The sequence below is a fragment of the Dromiciops gliroides genome, chromosome 5 (genome assembly GCF_019393635.1).
Source record: "Dromiciops gliroides isolate mDroGli1 chromosome 5, mDroGli1.pri, whole genome shotgun sequence".
Classification (NCBI taxonomy): Eukaryota; Metazoa; Chordata; class Mammalia; order Microbiotheria; family Microbiotheriidae; genus Dromiciops; species Dromiciops gliroides.
Window position 1 is genome coordinate 220,368,451 of NC_057865.1, and position 20,227 is coordinate 220,388,677.

Below are 20,227 nucleotides of genomic sequence, written 5' to 3' on the forward strand. Positions count from 1 at the left end.
CCTCATGCCGCCAATGCTGCCCTCAGTTATGGAGAGCTGTCAGGTCCCCATCCCATCCTGTGCTGCAATGCCAAGGATGCGGGAATCCCAGCCATATGATAAATATGGAAAGCACATCTTTATTGGCCATATAAACATCTCTGGTCTGTACATACGTTTCATACATCATAGTGCAGGGAAGGAGGGGTGGGGGGAGGCCAGAGGTCTAGGTCCCCCAGCAGCACAGCAGCTCAGCCCCTTCCTTCCCTAAAGGCCCCATTCCTTCTGTGCCAACCAGGGCAAGGAGCTCCTGTCCCCTGTCACAGAGAGGGGAAGGGGGAATGTGAGAGCCCACAGTGGGAGGAGGAGAGAGCAGAAGAGCTGGAATCAAACACTGATGCAAACCAGGCAACTGGAACAAGCAGCAAGCAGACATCCCACTCCCCTAAGAGGAGAAATGGGAGGGCAACACAGGGGAAAGGAGGGAGGGAGGGAGGAAGGGAGGGCCTAGAGCAGTCCCACTGCAGGAAGTCCAGTCACAGGGCTCTGGGGTCACGGCGTCCCCCCCCCGCCCCTGACCTGTTCCAGGAGAGACTGGGCTGGGAAAGCCAAGCAGGCAGGGCTAGCATCACAGAAGTGAGGAGATCTCTGACCCGAGCCAGAGGAGCCGCATCTTCCCCACACACTTGGCACCGGGCTGTTTGGGGGGCTGGAGAAAGGCAGGAGTTTCTCCATGGGTCAATGGTACAATATGAGGGTGTCTTCCGGACCTCAGAAGAAGGAACAGAGACTGTGCCTAGACTGCTCAGGGCAATGTTGGGTCAGCACAAGCAAAAAGCCTCACCCCAAGCCCTGCCGGCAGGGGAGGGGGGAGGGACAGACCAAAGCAGCAAATATCACAGACATTCAGGAGACAGAGAGATGGAAGGAAGCAGAGATCCTGGGGCGAGACCGCCATGGTGGCCCCGTCCTCCAGCGCCACCTCTGAGAACTGCCTGCACCGCAAAGACGGCTGGATGCTCTGAGCACTGTCCAGCCCTGGGCTCGGACTCGGGGTCAAGGGAAGGATACTGTAGCCTTATCCTCAGGCACAAACCTGGCCCAATTCAGCCATCAACTGACACTCCTCCTTCTTTGACCTGGAAGCCAGGGGCCTGGGAACGGAGATTGGCCTTAGAGACATTGGCAACAAACCAAGGGCAGCATGGCCCTGTTGGTACATTGCTCTTGTATCAGGGCCTTGGCCCTAAGGAATGATGATGAAGGTGACCCCGGGACCACAGAGGCAGACACTGAGAATCGCCCGGGCCAGCAGGTGCTTGGCCTGGTGCTGGGCCCAGCCAGGGCAAGAGACAGAACGAAGCCCTCCTCGAACCCTGGAGGAGGAGGGCAGGGGCCGGGGGAAGGAAGAAGGCAGGAAGGAGAGCCCGGGAGCTGGGTGGATGGTCCTGCGAGTGCTGCAGAAGCCCTAGCCACTCAGAGGATGCAGGTCCACTTTGACCTTCTCCCCACTGCTCAGCATGCCAATGGTGGGGAAGAAGCCTCCCGGGGGCACAAGAGCATCCTTCTTGCCGATGATCTTGCCATTTCGAGTGAAGAACACCTGTGGGAACATGGAGCCTTCTCTGCAGGGGCTGAGGGGGCCAAGCTCACCCTCAGCAGGGATCACCAGCACCAGAGGTCTAGATCACAGAGCGGCCACAAGAGGGCGCGCGGGGGCTGGCAAACAAGAGCAACCCTCTCCTGGGTGGCTCTCCTGCCGCTCCCTCCAGCCCCCAAAGGAAGGGCAGATGCCTTTGGTCCTCTCCTGCCACAGCCCAGCTTCCCAGCACCTCTGAGTGCCCCCTAGAGGCCCTCCCATCACCTCCCTCAAAATACTTACCACCACCTTTTTGCCCTCATGCTCCTGCTCCATGTCTTCCCCATCTTCTTCCTCTTCTTCCTCCTCTTCCTCTTCCTCCTCCTCCTCTCCTTCCTGGTGTAGGTACATGACATTCCGGACAGCTCGAGGGGTAGGAGACAGGATCACCGTGTCACAGCTGTCATCACTGTCTCCTAAGGGAGCAGAGCAGGGAGCATGAGCTGGGGTCCCATCCCTGATGCCGCCCCGCAGTCTCCCCTCCCCTTGCCTCCTCACCTTCACTATCCAGAATGTAATCTCGGGGAAACATGATACCACAGCCCATGATGTCTCCTTTATAACATCGTGGTCCAAAAGGGTCCCCCACACCACTGCCATGGAAGATCTTCCCGTCGTCTAGTTAGAGAGGATGGAGGGAGGGAGAGAGACAGACTCATTCATGGGGAGGCAAGCCAAAGGCTTGGTGTTACTCCTGAGAGTTTGAGATGAGAGACGTTATTTCATTGAATCTTTACAAAGCTCCCGGAGGTGGGCAAGCTTTATGGTGATCGTTTTATCAATGAGGGCACAGGCTCAGAGAAGCTAAAAGCCATTTGTTCACAGTCACACAGCTTGGCAGTGGTCCAACAGAGACTTGAAATCCAGAATTTCCAGCTTCAAGTCTACACCAGGCTGGTCACTGAGTAACTGGAAAAATTGAGACCCCCCCAGGGAACTGGCATGAGGCACAGACGCCCCAAAGCGAGCAGTGAAGAGGAGACAGGCAGGGAGAATGCAGCCACTCAAAGGGACTCCAAATGAAACATTCAGAAAGACACAGCGGGAATGAGAGGTGCGGCAGCAGACCCAGCCAAGCAAGGCAGTGCTGGGACCACCATGTTAAGTGGAACATGTACTTTAAGAAAGAACCAGGCCATATGTAATAAGGGATTCATGGGGTCATAGAAAATCCTCATTTTCTGCTCTTCTTCAATATAAGGAAAAGTTGATGTTCATCAGATTCCCCCCTCCCCCCCCAAAAAAAAACCTTTGCAAAGAAAAATTAAGTTTAGAAAGTGTTCAAAAGGAACAAAACACAAGAAAAAAAGGGAAAATAAAGGAGGAATCTGCAGGGGTGGGGTGGGGAGAAGCCAACTCAGAGCCCTGGAATGTCCCAGAGCTTGGCCCCAACCCCACCTCCCCCCGGCCCCATCTTACTCCCAGAGCTGGGAGGAAAAACACCCAAGTGCTCAGAGGAGTCAAATAGAAATAAGGCAGAGGGGAGGAACAGGAGGGGCACAAGGTGGTGGGGAGGGGGGAGGGACAACACACAGAAACAGGTTTTTCCTCCACAATATCACATCCCTACACCATCCCAACCACCCAGCTTCCACCAGGGTAGACCAAGGGAGGGAGGAAAATGCCCTCACCCCCAACCCAAGGACCCAGGACCCTCCAATTACCTGCATGATATGCCACGGAACCTCTACTCCAGCCAGGATGCCTATTCTTGGGATAATCCTGGCCAAGGCAGGAAGAGAGAGGTCTGGGGTACTGGGAAAGGGGAAAGGCCCTCCCCAGGTTTTCCCCACCCACTTCTTCTGAACCTTGTAAAAAATGCCAGTGGACAATCACCTCCCAACCCAAATTTCCCGGAGTGAGAGCGAGTGTTAGGGGAAGGGGCAGGATGCCCGAATGCCAAAGGACCAGAGCAGAAGGGCTGGTGACCTCTGGGGGCCAAGTCCTTGTTTCTGTGACTCTGTCCGTGGAGGGGTACATGGGTATATATACATATGTGCATGTCTCTGGCAATCCCGGCCCACAGCAGTGGCTCTGCACCCCCCACCGTCCTTCCCTCCCAGTGCCACAGGGGCAGCTGGACCCACCCTGAGCCTCCCTCTTCACTGCAGGTCTCCCCCTCACCTTTCTTGCCAGCCCCAAGGCAATGTAGCACTTTTCCCCAGGATCTACAATCTCCACCTCAAAGTAGTGGCTTCTAGTGCTGAGCGGGTGGCGGGCTTGGGCCAGCCCCACATCAATGATGCTCTTGCCCTTCCCCACATACTCCAGCAGCTGTGGAGGGAAGCAGGCAATGGCAGAGTCCCGTGTCAGGGCAGGGTGGGCTACTAGAGGTAAAATCTGCCTTAATGTCTGGGATCAAACTTGAGAGAGAGGGCACCAGGTGAGGCTAAACAGGGTCACAGCACCCCAGGGGTGGAGCCATTTCCCCCCCTGCTGCTCCCCAGCTTGCTCCCTGAGCTAGCTGGTTTGCTGGGCAAGAGTGAGGGAAAGCACAAAACCCAAGCTCGGTGGCTGAGCTGCCCAAAGGAATCTGCTTCAAAGGGTAGTCAAAGCTACCCTGCCCGTGTCATCACCTCCCAGCCAGCCTGGCTGGCTTCTCCATGTCTGAACATGGTCAGTCTGAGAAGTCTTAAAGTTTAGGGAAGACAGATGCAGGGAAGCTGTACAGGAAACCAGGCAATGCACTTGGGGCAATTTATGTCTGCTGCTGGTCTGGCCCATGAGGACCCAAATGGGGAAGGGGAGACTAGCAGGCAGCTCCAGATGCTGGGGGAAGAAGGTCAAGAGACGACCCCGTTTGGGCTGGGACTGACACAATTTCTCAGGGTCTTGCTCTACTTGGCAGTGAATGGAGCTGTGTGCAGCTGGGTGAGGGAGAAGCCAATAGAATCTAGGCCCTGGGACTCCCAGCCCCACTCAAATGTAAGGCAAGGCAGAAGAGAGGTCAACCAAAATGGGAAGTGAGGGCTTCTGGCATCCTCCTAGTTCAGGGTCCCTTCCCTCACTTCTTCAAATTCAGAATCAGAACTCAGCTTCCCAGCCTCCATCGCTACTCCAAACTGCTAAGGGAAGGAGAGGGGAGCTGCCTTGTGGAGTCCTGGGGCCACTCAGCCCCACATGGCACTCCCTGGGCATGAGAGGACACCCCTCCCCCATCTCAGGTGTGTTTGTTTATCAGCTGCCATGGTAACAGAGGACTATGACTCACCCTCTTCTCCCAATATCACCTGGGACTCCTTAATCCCTTTTTAATTAGCCAGAACTGCCCCCCCTGAGAGCCACCTCCCCTTAAAAAATAGTCCCCAGGAAAATCCCCCCCCCCAACTCTGGTGGTCCCTGGAGACCCTTGGAACCGAGGCCCTCCTAGCCTCAGCAAGCGCAGATCTCCTGTCACTCTATCCCCTAAAGCCAGGAGGGCTAAAGAGGAGTTGTCCTTCAGCCTCTGTCCTAGGGGCAAAGGGAGCAGTTTCCCCTCGGCCTTCTCTTTCCAAAGCCTAGAAGGGAGGACACAGGCAGAGGTGTGGGAGAAAGCCTGCCAGCTCTTGTGAGCTCTCCCTGCACCTCACCTTCCACGTGGGGAGCACAGGCTCCCAGTCCAGCTGCTATTCCATGGGAGCAGCAGATCTGTTCCTCACCCCACACCCCTCCTCCCTCCCAGTTGCACTCTAATCGTGTCTTTAATCTGTCTCCTTAGTCTTCATCGGGCCTTCTTTCTCCCCCTCTATCTTATGTAAGGCTTCTTCTGTCCCATAAGGCAAGGCTCAGTATCCCCTTCCTCTGGATTTCCCACCATTTCACACTTAGGATAGGCCTGTGCGGGGCCAGTAGGCAAAGGGGTCAGAAGAGGAGGAAGAGCAGGATCGAGAGTAGCCCCCAGCCAACCATTTCCTCCCAATGTTACAGAACAGAGTGGAGACCCCACAGCTGCCCTTAGCCACCCCCATCCAACTGGCCCTTATGTGAGAAACACAGCGTTCCGCCGTCCCAGGGCCAAGAAACAGCTAGTCCAGAGACCGAGCCCTGAGAAAAACACGCCTCGACATTCCCTCTGCCCCAGCCCTAGGGAGGGCAGCTGTTGGAGCTTTGTCCAAGGAACATGAGGCTTTATGGACTAGCAGAGCTAAGGAAATCCCGTAAGCCAGGAAATGGGGGAATCAAAGGTCTCTAGATGGATCTGGAATGTAATAATATAGGAGAGATGAGTATTCTGCAAATGCTGACCCACAAACCCTCCCAGGCGCCGGAAAACAGTCATCTCTCTTGCTATGTCACTCTCTGTCCTGTACTTTCAGCTTCCCCCGTTCCAAGAAGAACCACCAACTTCTTCACAAGTCCTTCTGGCTCCCTAAGTAAGCTCTATCCCCCTTCAACCAGTTAAGATGGATGAGGGAAAAAAAATGGACGGGGGAAGGTGAGGAATGGAGAAGCAAAAGATTTCCTCAGGAAGGAGCCCCACTGTGGCAGCAGTGACAGCCAGGGTAGGAGTCTCTTTGGATCAAACCTCTCCCCCGCCCTATGCAGTACCGAGCACCTGGGAGAAGACAGAAGCCATTCACAGAGCACTGTGCTGAGAGAAATCCTGTTCCTACCTTCTTGGAGGCTAGACAAGCACAGACGAGTGCAATACACTGTCTCCTCTTTCTCTCTCACCCTCTCCACACACGTATATAGACACGTATGCCTATGTACATATGAATGTATGCAAGGAGTACAAGTACGTTACAGAGTGATCTATATGAGGGAAGGCTTCTTTGAGGAGGCAGCATTTGCTCTGAACTTTAAAAATAGGCTGGAACAGATGGTGCTGGGGGGTAGAGGGGTACAGCATTCCAGGGAAAAAATGCAAAGATGGGCTCAATGGGGAAAGTAATCCAGTTTGTCTGGAGCCTAGACATGAGGCTACAGAAGTAGGATGGTGTCAATTTGTGGAAGGCTCTAAATGCTGGGCAAAAGAGATCACCCTCTTCATAGTGGGGGGGGAAGGGAGGGTATTTCTAGATGGCTTTTCTTGTCTCCACATCCCAGCACACAACAGGGCCCTGCAGAAAGGAGGCACCAAATGTTGGCTGACTGGTATATACAGTCTAAGTTCAAGGGCAGTTGAGACAAAATCCTTCATGCTGGGCAGCTAGAAGAAAAAAAGGCTTTAGAAAGTATGCTGGACTCACTGAGGCCCACTTTGACACTAGCTATGTGGCAACAAGGAGGAAGTCACTTCACCTGTGTGAGCCTTAGTTTTCTCCTGTATAAAATGGTAATGAAAGTAACAATCCCCCAACATACCTTTGTGGAAATTTATTTTGATTTGGGGACCCTACTTTTAGGCTGAGGAGGAGGGGAAGAAACCCTGAGGGCCTAAGGCTTTCTAATCTCAGCCTAAAGGTAGGGTCCCCAAATCAAAATAAATTTCCACAGTCCCCTCTTTGCTTCGAAAAGAAACACGTAGTGTTTCCTTGATGAAGCAGCAAAACAAAATACCATAACCTATGCTAGGACACAATATCAATAACACAGGAAAAGAAAATTGTCCAGAGGGGCAATCCCTCATGGACTTGTGCTGTGACAGTGTCCAAAGAGGGAGGACCTGTGCAGAAAATACACATCACAGATGGTGTATGTAGGAAGAAACAAAAGTGTCCATTTAAAGGCTTTTAAATCTTGTCTTTTGTGGAAATATTTTAAATTGACTGGGGCTAATTTTGGGGGGCCTAATCTGTGGACTTTTGACTATTTGGCTATCTGACTGCGTTTAATTTAATATGGGCCATTTATAAAGTTCCCCCACACTGCTCCACCCCCAAACTGATAAGCACAGCATTAAGAAACCTCTTAACTAAATAAAAGCAGAGTTTATTCATGAGATACTATTTAAAATTAAGAATCCAGGGAAATAAAATGTACAACCTTACTGCTTTCCTGCTCTCTTTCCCACCTGCTGGGCCTCAAACTTTTTGAATACAATAAGGGCCTTCAAACTCCTCTTAATCTTCACTTTCTCCAACCTATACCCTGTGCTGACTGCTTCTGTGCTCTCCACTGCCTCCTGTTCAGTCTGTCTTCTGCTACCTTTGCTCCTAGTTCCTAGTCCTGCATTGCTGTTCATCGGCGCCCCCCCCTTTATAATCTCGTCAGCCGCCCTCTTGACCTCTTCTCAGCCCCCTGTCTCCTTGTCAGAACCGAACTCCTCCGTCCTTGTCCGCACCCCCTTCAATCTTGTCTCTTTATCTAGTCTGTCCTCCCCCCCCACCATCTCACTTCCAGGTCTATATATACCTTTTCTTCTCTCCACTCAAATCTCGGGGCTTCCTTCGCCCCCACAGACCAAGCTAATCCACCAGCCAGGGCTGCGGCTGGGGGGGGGGGTGCTCGAGCAGCTCGTGTCTCAGCACAGGCTATCCTGATCTTTTGGATAGCTCCACTCAGGTCGGAGGGAGCTGGGGGCTTTTTTTTTCCCCCAGCTGTCTGACCTGGCATCTTGTACAGCCCATGGGGCTTTTGGCTCAGCTGAAGCTGAGGAGGAGGGGAAGAAACCCTGAGGGCCTAAGGCTTTCTAATCTCAGGCTAAAGGTAGGGTCCCCAAATCAAAATAAATTTCCACACCTTCCAGGAGGGTTGTGAGGAACACACTTTGTAGCCCCCAACACTCCAACTCCAACAAACTGAAGTTATTAGCTTTCACCCTGTGCTCGTGTGTGTGTGTGTGTGTGTGTGTGTGTGTGTGTGTGTCTCATCAGATCCCTCCTGCCTTCATGAGTCCCCAGAGACAATGAAAGGCTTGGATTCCATCTGGCACTCACACTACCCTACTTCACCACGGTACACACTGTGACCCACCCATGCCTTGTCATCCTGTGAGATTTTTCTCCAAGTTGCTTCTTGGACAACATCCTCCACAGAAGAGTTCCTGACCACATTGCAATTCTTCCTCTGACTTACTCTTCTGTGGTAAGGAGTGTAGGACTGGAGCTGCCCATACACTACTTGGCCTCAGCTATCTACCATCTACCCTGTCATTGCTGTTGGAACTCGCACCCAGAAGTCTGCTCAAGTGGGCCCCCTCCCCCTGCCCTTTTCATCTCCTGCTCTAGTAGCTGTAATCAAACCAACACCACCATTACTTTTGGAGAAGGTGCTTCAATCAATTCCCCTAGGTCTTCACATACCATCCTTCTAACACCCTTCTTCTCAGGGGCCACTGCTCCCTTATATGTGTTTTCTCCTCCTATTAAAATGACACCTCCTGGAGGATTTCTACCCCCAGAGCTGAACATAGCACCCGGTATGTGGTAATGACTTAAGAAGTTCTTTTTCATTCATTACTTATCTTTTTCTCTTGCTACACAGCTAGCCCACCTCCTCTTCCAGGTGCACAATGTCTTACTGTTTCCCTCCCTCTCTGCCAAAAGTACACATCAGGGCTTGGTGACACTCACTGCCTCTTCTCTGTGAGCACAGCCTCCATCCCTAATTCAGGCCTTTCCCACTTCTCTGCTGCACCCAAGAGCCTCCTAAAATTCGCCTTACCTCAGGTCTCTCCCCTCAGTAAAGACACGCAGCTGCAAAAGTAATTTTCCTAATCCACTGGTTTTATCATGTCATTTCCTTGCCCAATAAGCTCCACAACTCCCTCATAACCCTGGGATAAAACACGTGCTCATCCCTTGGACACCCTGTGGCCAGCACATTACATAGCCCTCCCCCTCACATACACGAGGTGCAGTCAAACTATCCAATGTGGTTCTCATCTGCAACACTTGGGTGCCTTTGCACAGGCCGTCAGCCAAGCGTGCCCTCTTCCCCTCCTCTGCCTCTTGGAATGTGGAGCTTTCTTCCAAGCTCAGCTCCCGGGCCATCTTCTCCAAAAGGCCTCTCCGGATCCTCTCGCTAAAATGACACCTGGTATTTACTATGTATGCATTTACATTTAGAATTTACATTTACAAGCCCGAGAAGGCTCTCTGAGGGTAGGGACCATTCATTCCCTTCGGTCAGCTTCCGATTCCCAACTGGAGCCTAGAAAGTGTTTGTGGAGTGATGCTGCAGCCTCTTTCTGCCCACCAGGCAGATCTCCTGTTGCCTTTGGGTCCCCTTAGTCTGATTCTTCAAGGACCTCAATGTTCTACTTTGTTGAATTGAACTGAGTTCAATCCAACAATCACTGAGCAGCTAGTGAATTTTATTTAGATTTCACTGACTGCATTTTGTTTTTATATCATCTCCACTTTCCAATATATTCTTCCACTCTGCTCTTCCCAAAAAACTATCCCTTATAAAACAGAAAAGAAAAAAAAACAATCCAACCCACATAAGAGTGGTTTCCTTCGAGAGGGCCATCTCAGCTCTCACTGCAGTACACTGCTCAGACGATGTCAGTCTCCCAAGAGCATCCAGACTCTCATATGGCCACTGAAGCTGCTCAGAGTGACTCTCACTCTGCCTACTATCATTTCCCACCAACGACCAACTGCTAGCTATTCCCATATAACCCCAAACTAATCCCACCATTTTCTCAGTCCCAGTAAACCAAAAAGGGAATCTTCCCCTTTAGGCTCTATACCACTAAGGCCTCTACTGCAGGGAGCTTCTGGACCTGTCTAGTAATCCTTTTCTAAAAAAGCCCCTCAGGCCCACAAAGGACAAGCCTGATGCTACAGAGCAAATGGGCAACAGAGCTGAGAAGAACCTCCTGAACCCTGCTTCCTTCCCGGCCCTGCCCCCTCCCAATCCATCACCACCTTCCCTGCCTCCTTTCCCTTATTGGCACCTGCCCTCTTCACTTGCCAGCCTAGACCTTAATCCCCCATGACAGGAGCAAGTAAAGGCTCAGTGCCCTAGGGGCCCCACAAACAGCTGCACAGAAACCATGAACATGCTTTCTGCTAGACAGGTCAGGCTTCGACACGGTTTCCTCCTGGGCTGGGTCTCCAGGGAGGACCCCTCCCCATGCCCCATTACCCCAGGGTGGGGCTGGTGCTCATCCCACTTTGTATATGGAAGCTGTCGCTAAGGAGTTGCCAAAGGAGCTTCAAACAGGAAAAACGAATGAAATGAGCCTATTAATCCTGCCTTCCCCCCAAGCGTGCATTACCTCACTGCACTGGGCCCGGAGGCAAGGAGAAGGCAGGTGTGTCTGCCTTCCCTACCACTTAACAGCCGTTCTCAGACAAAGTCAGAGCTCAGGGCCATGGATTCTGTAGGAGGGAAAACTGAAACCCACCTCAGGGAGCAAAAATCACTGACTAAGCAAAAGATATGAACAAAGAGTTTTCGGGTCCTGTGCAGGACTAGATGAAGACATGGGTCAAATAACAAACTGCAATTTAAACCAACTCCGAGGTTTCAGCTTTCACCACACAATTCGGTAAAGAGGACCAAAAATGGGAAGGGTCAATGTTGGAGCGGTTGAAGGAAGAGATGCGCACTGATACTTTGTGTTCATGGAACTCTTCCAGAGTGCAATTTAGAATTAGGCAAGAAAAGAGACTAAATTGTCCAACCATTCCCTTTGAGCCAGCAGCCTCACTACTTCTCCAAGACAGAAAGGAATGATCACTATATGCCAAAATATTCATAGCAACACTCACTGTGGGAGCAAAGCACTGGAAACAAAGTGGGTACCCATCAGTTGAAGGATTATTAAAACACTGGGCAGGGGAAAAGAGAGGGAGGAATGTTTCAGATTCTTTTGGGAGGAGCCCCCAAAAATGAGCTGGAGGGAAGAGAGAACGCAGAAGCACTCAGGTGAACTCAGCTGCTAAAAGGAGGAAGACAGGGGCCAGAAGAAAGGAGAGCTAAGCTCAAGGACTTGGGCTTTCTCTCTCTTACAAGGAAGAGAAAAAAGGCTGAGCAGAAACCTGAGGCTGTAGCAACAGTGCAGCAGTGCATCACACATTGTGTCTGTGGGATTGAAATGTTAACACTGCAAGTACCAAAACCACGAGTTACAAGTCTGATGAAAATCAGGGCCTGAATGCTCTTCCTGGCTCTTCTCCAGAGCTCTGAGGGTCAAGTCCCACCTCCTTCTTATTTTATGATTTCAATCACAAGGGGTTTCTAAGAAACTTTCATGGTCTGGTAAAACCTCTGGACCTCTTCTCAGAATCATGGTGGGGTTTTTTTGTTGTTTTTTGGGGGGGTTAAGTGACTTGCCCAGAGTCACACAGCTAGTAAGTGTCAAGTATCTGAGGCCATAATTGAACTCAGGTCCTCGACTCCAGGGCCGGTGCTCTATCCACTGCGCCACCTAGCTGCCCCGTGATCATGTTTTTAAAAGCATAACATACATGGGATTATAAAGGAAACCGATAATTCCCAAAATACTTTAAAGAACAAGTTCAAGGACTCCCTGAAATCTCTCCATGCGGCCCCTGAGGGTCCACGGACCCCAGGTCAAGAACCTCTGCCCTAAAAGAGTATTTGCTAGAGGAAAGGTGCTGCTTGTTCCCCATCTCTGCCAAGAGCAAGCAGTGACAAGGCCTGAAAGAGCACGTCTTCTAGAGCTGACATCAATAAGGACTTACCAAAAGTGAAAGTTATAAAAGGCAGGAATAGGCCAACACTATGGTGTTTACCTTCTCTGAAGGCCTTAGAGGAGGCAAGGATAGACCCAAGATGACTCCTCCCAGGCCCTTACAGACTAATAACTCTTTAGAATTAGGTGATCAGACTATGGTAGAATGGTTAAAAGGAAAGAAAATGGTCACACTGGGGACTAGGGAGGAAACAGGATAGTGAAGAGAAGACTATGGTGGCCCAAGGCTCTGGGGAGGTATGCCTTAAGCATCAGTGAGTGCCAGAGAGAAAATTACTCAGGAATAGGATTCCTGCACTGCTGTTCCCAAAGAAGGGGTGGGAATAGGAGAGAAGAGCCAAGCTCAACAGCTCGCGACAGAAGGAAAGCGTTCCTGAGCCTGCAGGGGTGTTGGGAAGGGGGACGGGGGAAAGGGGAGGGAGTGGAGGCAGCAAGGAGAGAAGACTATTTATAAATGTGGACAGGATCTTCCATCAATTAGAAAGGATTGGTCGGGAGGAGCTGGAGTGCTTTGGGAGGGAGCAGGGACAGGTCCAGGCAGGAGAGGGCAGTGAGAGGATGCCAGGAAAAAAACCCCTAAGGGAAGGTCAGAGACACAAACTTGAAAACTGGAACACCTCCCTGGCATTGCACCAAGTTCAGTTTTGCAGATGTTGTCAAAATGATGGTGGGAGGGGGAGGAAAGAAAGGGAAGAGACGAGAGTCAAAGGAGTGGGTATCTCAGAAGACAGCACAGAACCTCTAGTCCTCTAGAATGGGTAGCACCATTCCCACGGCGGCAAGGATCTCCCCTCTCTTTGTCTGGCCTAAGCCCAGCTCACTCAGAATGCAAGTTTGCAAGGGACCTTTCTTACAGATGACACCCCGCCTCACTACTCTTGTGTTTTCAATCACAGAACATTATCCTGAGAACATCATGGTTTCTGAGAGGGCTTCTAGTGAGGTCAGAGCATGTCGAAGAGCACATCCACCCACCGAGGGTTAGGCAGCGAACAAGCCACCATGGGAGTCTTGGGCTCAACCTCATCGCAGCAAGAAGGATTGCAGCTAGATAGGAGGAAAACATTTACTAATTTTCAAGAGTCCATGGGTTTCCAAGGGTTGACTGAAGTCCAGAGAGCAGTTGAAATAATTCTATCTGCCTGGAGGAAGAAGAATGCTATATAAACCACACAAAGTTATCATGAAGCACTCTGAATTTTTGTGTCTAGAGGAATGGGGATGAGAACAGTCTCACAGAACTAAGGAAGGAAGGCTAAACCCAGCAATATTGAAATACTAAACAAAATGGGAGCCAGGAATTCTGCCTCCAAATAAGACTCCTACCCCCCATGCAAAAACCAAAAACACAAAAAAACCTTCCTCAAAGCACAGACAGGCTATGGGGCACCAAGGAAGACATACATAGAGAACTGGTCCTGATTTCAGGGGCCAAAGAGTTCAATCGAGTTACTACGATCACCCTGTTCCCAAATTAAATAGCATATGTATTAGGAAAGAGGCAAAGAAGCCAGCTGAGGGCACTGCACCTTGGGACCTGTAGTGATTATCACCCAAAGAGCCTAAATTATTTTGCTAATCTTTCTTGATCTTTCAGGCAGGGAACACTCATTCACATCTATTTGACATACAAGAGGGAGTGGGGCTGACACAAAGAAGGACTTAACAAAGGGGTATAAAAGACACAACGGGGTGACCAAATCATGGTAGTCTCACTATCACATTAAGGCCTGCCCTCTTCCCAACTCCACTGCTCTGCACCCTATGTCCAAAGGCAGTCCCCAACTCACCGTCCCACACACTTTGACATCATGCAGCCTTCCCCATTCATCCTCATAGCTGTCCACCATCATCACACTGTCATCCTCCTCACTGCCCAGCTCAGCATTCAGGTGTAGCCGCACTTCTTCTCCCAGTGAATGCATGCCCACTGCAGGGAAAAGCCCATCTGGGGACACAGGCATAATGGTAGAGCCCACCTGTAAGAGATGACATCGGGCCCAGTGGGTTTGAGAAACGGGAAATACTGCCTTGCTCTTTGTAGGTAATCTTACTAAGTTACATTTCTATAGTGCTTGAAGGTTCACAAAACACTACTCACAATAACTGCATGAAACAGATAGGGCAAGCGATATGCTCAATCTACTAATGAGAACAGAGGCTGAGAGACCACACTGTAAGCGTCAGGTGCCAGCCAAGCCCAGATCTCTGACATCAAATCAAGCACTCCTTCCTTGACGTCACACATCTCAACACCCCCACAAGATAAGTTAGAAGGGCATCACCTGCACTTTTCAGATGAGGTGTGAAAAGGCTCAATGTCTTGCACAAAGTTAATAACAGAGATGGCCACCTGTAAATTGGGACTAAAACCCAGGCTCGGCAGGTGGGCCTGCACTAGGACAAACTCTGGGCTGGAAGAGGGCCTGGAAGCCATGAAGCAATGCAAGGCTTCAGGAAAGCAATCTCTAGAAACCAAGAGCTCAATCAATCTGTCCCTGTGTCCTCCCTATTTCTCAGCAGGTGTGACTATGGGGAGGAAAGGGTGAAAGGAGGTAAAGGAGACTAGGACAAAACACCTAGAAAGGAAAGACAGAAACCAGTCCAGAAGTCCAAGAAGGGCACCAAGCAACGAGTCCCTTCTGTGGCCACAGCACATCTCTCCCTCCCTCCTCTGGGATGCCCCATCCACCACCTTGGGAGCCTCGACTCCTCACCACCCCCACACATAACCGTCCTGTCCCTGCAGCCCTGGTCAGCGCTCTGGACACCATTCCGTCCCTTCTCTCTCCAGGCCCTACGTATATGTCTTTCTCCTTTAGCACACTGGGAGCTCTTTGATGGCTGAGACCACACCTCCTCTAACTTGATTTCACCCCAAAGCTCAGGATCGGGTGCAGATACACTACCGATGAGGTAACCGGCTGTAAGGCCAAACAATTCCCTCAAAGCAGTCCTATGGGTCACTGGGAAAGACTGACTCTTGGCTCTGCTGAGGGTCCCATACCCACCCTGGCTAGCTCCCCCCACAAGGCACTGACCCCCACTCACCCGCTTCCCATTCTTAGTAAAGAAGATCTGAGCTGTCTGCACATCAAAGGAGACGGGCTCGATGCCACAGCCAATCCGGTCCCCAGAGCTACATTTCGTCCCAAACTGGCGGCCTTTGGCTCGGCCACTATACAGTCTACAGACAGATAAATAAGTGAACAGAAAGGCAAGAGCTGAGTCATGGAACAAGGGGGTCCTTCCCAGACTTGTCCTATATCCCCTGTGTCCATTATCCCCAGCTTCTCCCCACGCCACAGCATGGCTGGATCCAGCAGCCACTGGTTTCCATGTTCAGCTTGGTAACCTTCATAGCCTGTCTTTCTCTTCATATTGAAAGTTCTCAGCGGGAAGAAATCCTGTCTCCTCTCCTCCCCCTTTTAGGGATCCCTCTCAGTACCCAAGAGAGAAATCTTATCCTATAATCTTCCAGGGATGGTGACACACCCACCTCAGTCAGCCCCCATAGCACAAAATCCCCAGCTGAGAGGTCTGATGTTCCAAGCAAGCTACTCACTTGCCGTCATCAGCATGGTAGGCAACTGAGTCGGGCAGCCAGCCAGGCTGGTGGTCCAGGCTGTAGTATTGAGGGACCAGCCCCACAGCAATGGTGCCCCGCACCCCACTGTCTACAATTGACACCTAAAGGTGAAAGGAATATAATCAGCACAGTGCTAAGGATACCCAAGGGTTAGAAGAACTAGATATAAGGTGAGCAAAAGCATCAGGGGCTGAACAGGAGCTTAGGTGAGGAGAAATGGAAACTGTAAGGGCCAAGGAAGAGACATGGTCCACTAAAGGGGAGGAGCAAGGCAGAGATCCTGAGATAAGATGTTGGGGAGCCAGGAGGTGGGTTGAAAATAAGGTGAATGGAGGGGAGATCAATATATGATATGGTTGGCTGAGGGGGAGAGAAGCAGAGGGTCAAAAGAGAGAAAAATGGCACGAGCCCAGGTCACCTTCTGCTCAGATTTAGGGACCACAACAGCCTGTGACCTGAAACAACAGCCCAGTAGGACCAGGCCTGGAACTTGGTAAAAGGAGTCCACTGAAGCTCAACCAACCCCTACCCACTGTCTCCATCACCTCAAAGTAATTGCTGTCCTTGGTCAGAGGCCGGGGAGCCACATAGCAGCCAACTTCACCAGAATTGCCATGGTAACTGTGGAGGGAAAATAAGAGGAGAGCCATTAGTTACTGCATCCAATTCTCTGGGGCAGGAGGGTTCAGCACATCTACCCCATAAGGGGCAAATGCAAAGAAAGGGGAAAGAATGGAAAAATCAACCCCACAGTCTTGGATGATATATACCATTATATATACTACAGGATACTTCCGAGGCCATCCCACCCTCCCCTTTCCTCCATTCAGGAGCTAGCCCAGACCAGATCGGAGAAGGTCTGGTTTCTTCCATGTTTCCAGGGGAGCAGAATGTGAAGCCTCCCTTAGTTGCCCGTTTGGGATCTCACAACCCTGTCTAACCTCAATCCCTCATGTTGTAGCTTCAGCCCTTTTCCTCTGGCTCTGTCCTCAGTGGATCTGGAGAACGGCTGGTCTCTATCCTCTGTACCAAAGCCCTTCGTTGACTTGAAGATGGTTATTCAGTCCCCTCTCCTCAGCCTTCTCTTCTCCAGGCTAAATAACCCTATTTCCTTCCCCCTTCAGCGACAACTTTAGGAGAGAACTTAGGGCTGGGAAAAGGGACACGGGAGGGACTCAAGCAGGGAAAGAGAGAGAAAGCATATACAAACACACAAGAGCAGAGGGTGAAGGAAAGACATGGGGAGGGGGCAGAATACCTCTGAGTTCTACCCAACAATGTCTTCTGGGTACACATAGAATTGTTCAAATCAGGAAACCCCTCACCTCTAAAGTGTTAGAACCTTCATCCACCCTAACCCTTGAGATGCTGGCCAAGAAATAAGGTTATCCTGGTGACAAGAAAAGTAAGGTCCCCTTTTCAGTGTAGGAAGCATCCTGATTCTGGATTGACTCTCTTCTATCCTTTGAGACCAGGAAGGGACTCTGTCTCCAGAGTAACCAAGAAACACAGGCAAAGGGCAGGATACACTGGAGTCCCACCCCAAAATACTCATCCTTCAGGGACACCTCTGAAAGCAGACCTTCCCTATTTCCTTTCCGTTCCCAAAACCCAGGCAAGAAAGAGGGTATAGAAGCCCTTGCTCACACCCACCTCAATGTGTCTCCCTCTACCAAAATGTGTTTGAATCTCTCCTGGTAGCGGACAGCCCGAACCTCTCGGATCTCTCTAATTCGTCGCCGCCAATTCAAGAACCGGTAGTGCAGGTTGAGGTCATCCATCTTGTTCAAGTGAGCCAGCCTGTCGTGGGGAACCAAGAACCAAGAGGGAGGAGGGTGCTCAGGGAGGGGGCAGTGGAAGGAAGGCTAGATGGGTGCTTTCTCACTGAGGCCTCTTTAGAATGCTTGATCCAGTCAGGACCCTAACTCTACCCATGAAGGAGAGGGCATGAGCAGGCAGACAGGAGCGACTCAATTCCCCAGTCCCACTGCCCAGACGCACAGGGCTCCTGGAACAAGCTGTGTGCTCCCTGCTTCCCATCACACTCTGCCATCAGCAAACCATACAAATCCATGATCAGTAAGGGGAGGAGAACAGGGAAGCCACCTTGTTTCTCATATCCCAAACCACTAAAGAGTGTGGTCAGGGCTAACCACAGAAATCTCCAGTACCTCCATGTGCAAAATGAAGGAGCAGACTTCCTAAACGACCTCTACTAGGTCAGTCTCTGGACCCACCTGGCTGGCCAAAGGTTCGAGCGCTCCAGGGCATTCTAAAGCTTTATTTCTGCATAGGTTTGACCAGTACTCAGGAACAGGACACTCAGGATGTGCGGGCACGTGCATCCACAAAATATGGGTAGCAGGGCCTAGAAGACTGAGGGTCCTGAGCTTTCCCATTCCCCCAGTGTATGAGCGTTCAGGCCTTCACAGTTCAGACACTTCGGCCTGGAGAACAAACTACTTGCCTGATATTTGGATACAGAGAATTCAATGGTTGAGATACCTTGGCCCGGACAAATGGGGCCTCTGACTTTTCCACATACCCCCATATCCAGGCAACAAAGATGCCAAGAATCCAGACATTGGGGCCTTGGAAAGTGATCGTCCCACTATTCTGATCACCCAGGACCTAAAAGTACGGGCACCTCTCCTGGCATACCTCCCTCCCCCATATCTGGTAGGTCCCTAAGGGTCCAAGCACCTTAGCCCAAGAGAAGAAAGACACCCAGCTCACCCATTCTCTCATCTCTGCAACACACTGGCCATCAGGTTTTTTTTGTTGTTGTTTGTTTTGTTTTGTTTTTAATTTTTTTGGTGAGGCAGTTGGGGTTAAGTGACTTGCCTAGGGTCACACAGCTAGTAAGTGTCAAATGTCTGAGGCCAGATTTGAACTCAGGACCTCCTGAATCCAGGGCCGGTGCTCTATCCACTGCACTACCTAGCTGCCCCTGCCATCAGGTTTTAAACACTCCAGTCCTAGAGCCTGAGGTCTCTGACTCCCCCATTCTTTTTTATCTAGGCCCTCAGGACTTCAAGATCTAAACACATAGGCCCTGGAAAAGCTTCCCAAATCATCCACTGTCTTACACCTGGACCCCCAGGACTTCAGTACCCTAACCCTTGCAGATGGAGGCTTTCCCATATCTGGATCCTTAGGACTTCAGCATCCTGACCCCTGCAGATGGAAGCTCCCCACATCTTGATTCAGCATCCTGACCCTTGCAGATGGATGCTCCCCCACATCTGGACCCCTAGGACTTCAGCACCCTGACCCCTGCAGATGGAGGCTCCCCCACATCTGGACCCCAGGACTTCAGCACCCTGACCCCTGAAGATGGAGGCTCCCCCACATCTGGACCCCAGGACTTCGGCACCCTGACCCCTGCAGATGGAACCCCTCCCCCCTCCTACACCTCCGGGCCCGGGGCTTCAGCGCCCTGGCCACTGGCCCGGAGGCCCCGCCCCAGGGCCTGGGCAGCTGCCCGGGCTCCCTCACTTTCTCAGCAGGGCCCCCAGCGCCAACGGCAGCTTCTTCCTCGCCCAGACCACAGGGGCCCCGTCCAGGGCCTGGGGTGCCGAGTACCCGCCCACCAGTCCCGCAGGCAGCCCGCCCCCTGGTCCCCGCCTACCCCGGCAGCCCCGTCCTCCTCCTCCATGGGCCTGCCAGACCCTCGCCGCTGCTCGGCTACAGGCCTCCACCACAGACATCCGGGTCCCCACCCTTCCTACTGGGCCCGGCACTCGCCCCGCCCCCAGTCTGCCCACCTCAGCCAATCGGCGAGGCCACGCTGACAGGCGCCAGAAATGGCCAATCCAAGGGCCAGAATGAAAGGGGCGGGAGGCGAAGGCGGGATTTTGAGCTGGAGCTCTCACCGCCGAGGCGGAGAGTGGCTGGGGCTTTGTCACGTGAGGCGGGGTTGGCGGGGCCGGTGTGAGATGACGTCACAGCCTGGGTTATCTTGCTAGCTCCCGTGGCTGTGTGGGAGGAGGTTGCAGGGGCGGGGCCGCGCGAGGTGGGGCTTCAAGGCCTGCTCCATTTCAGGTCAGGGCGGCCCGACCATCCTCATCCCCACCCCCACCCTCATTGTCGGTAATTGTAAAGCCCTCACGCCTACCCCGCCAATCTCCTGCCTGGCACGTGGTGAAGCACCACTGCCAGGGCGGGCGGAATAGCCCATAGCCTCTCCCTGAGTTCTGCCGTGGGTCTAGCCCTGTGCTGCCACTTTTAACAAATCATTTCCTCTCCCTGAGCATCCTCATGGGGAAATATGAAGGCGTTAAACTTTTTTTCCCCCTCTAAACGACCCTATTTGGGGTTTTCTTGGTTAGGATCCTGGAGTAATTCCCATTTCCTCCTCCAGCTCATTTTACAGATGAGGAAACTAAGACAAACAGGGTGAAGTGACTTGGCCAGGGTCACACAGCTAGTGTCAGAGGCCGGATTTGAACTCGGGAAGCTGAGTCTTCCTGACTCCATGCCTGGT

General features: G+C 51.8%; 1 protein-coding gene across 2 annotated transcripts; it reads right to left on the reverse strand.

The window, feature by feature from the left end:
• Positions 1–94: 94 nt before the first annotated feature.
• Positions 95–19,506, reverse strand: SPRYD3 (SPRY domain containing 3). 2 transcript variants are annotated; one of them, XM_043968569.1, is made up of 11 exons: positions 19,373–19,506; positions 17,395–17,541; positions 16,287–16,362; positions 15,718–15,842; positions 15,204–15,339; positions 13,943–14,131; positions 3,743–3,892; positions 3,283–3,340; positions 2,117–2,236; positions 1,862–2,034; positions 95–1,582 (listed from the first exon to the last, which is right to left on the reverse strand). In XM_043968569.1, the coding sequence occupies exons 2-11, from the start codon at positions 17,520–17,522 to the stop codon at positions 1,448–1,450; spliced, it is 1,290 nt and encodes a 429-aa protein (XP_043824504.1). In that variant the 5' UTR covers positions 17,523–17,541; positions 19,373–19,506; the 3' UTR covers positions 95–1,447. The 2 variants fall into 2 exon arrangements, with proteins under 2 accessions (XP_043824504.1, XP_043824505.1); XM_043968570.1 differs by lacking the exon at positions 13,943–14,131.
• Between the last annotated feature and the right edge of the window lie 721 nt (positions 19,507–20,227).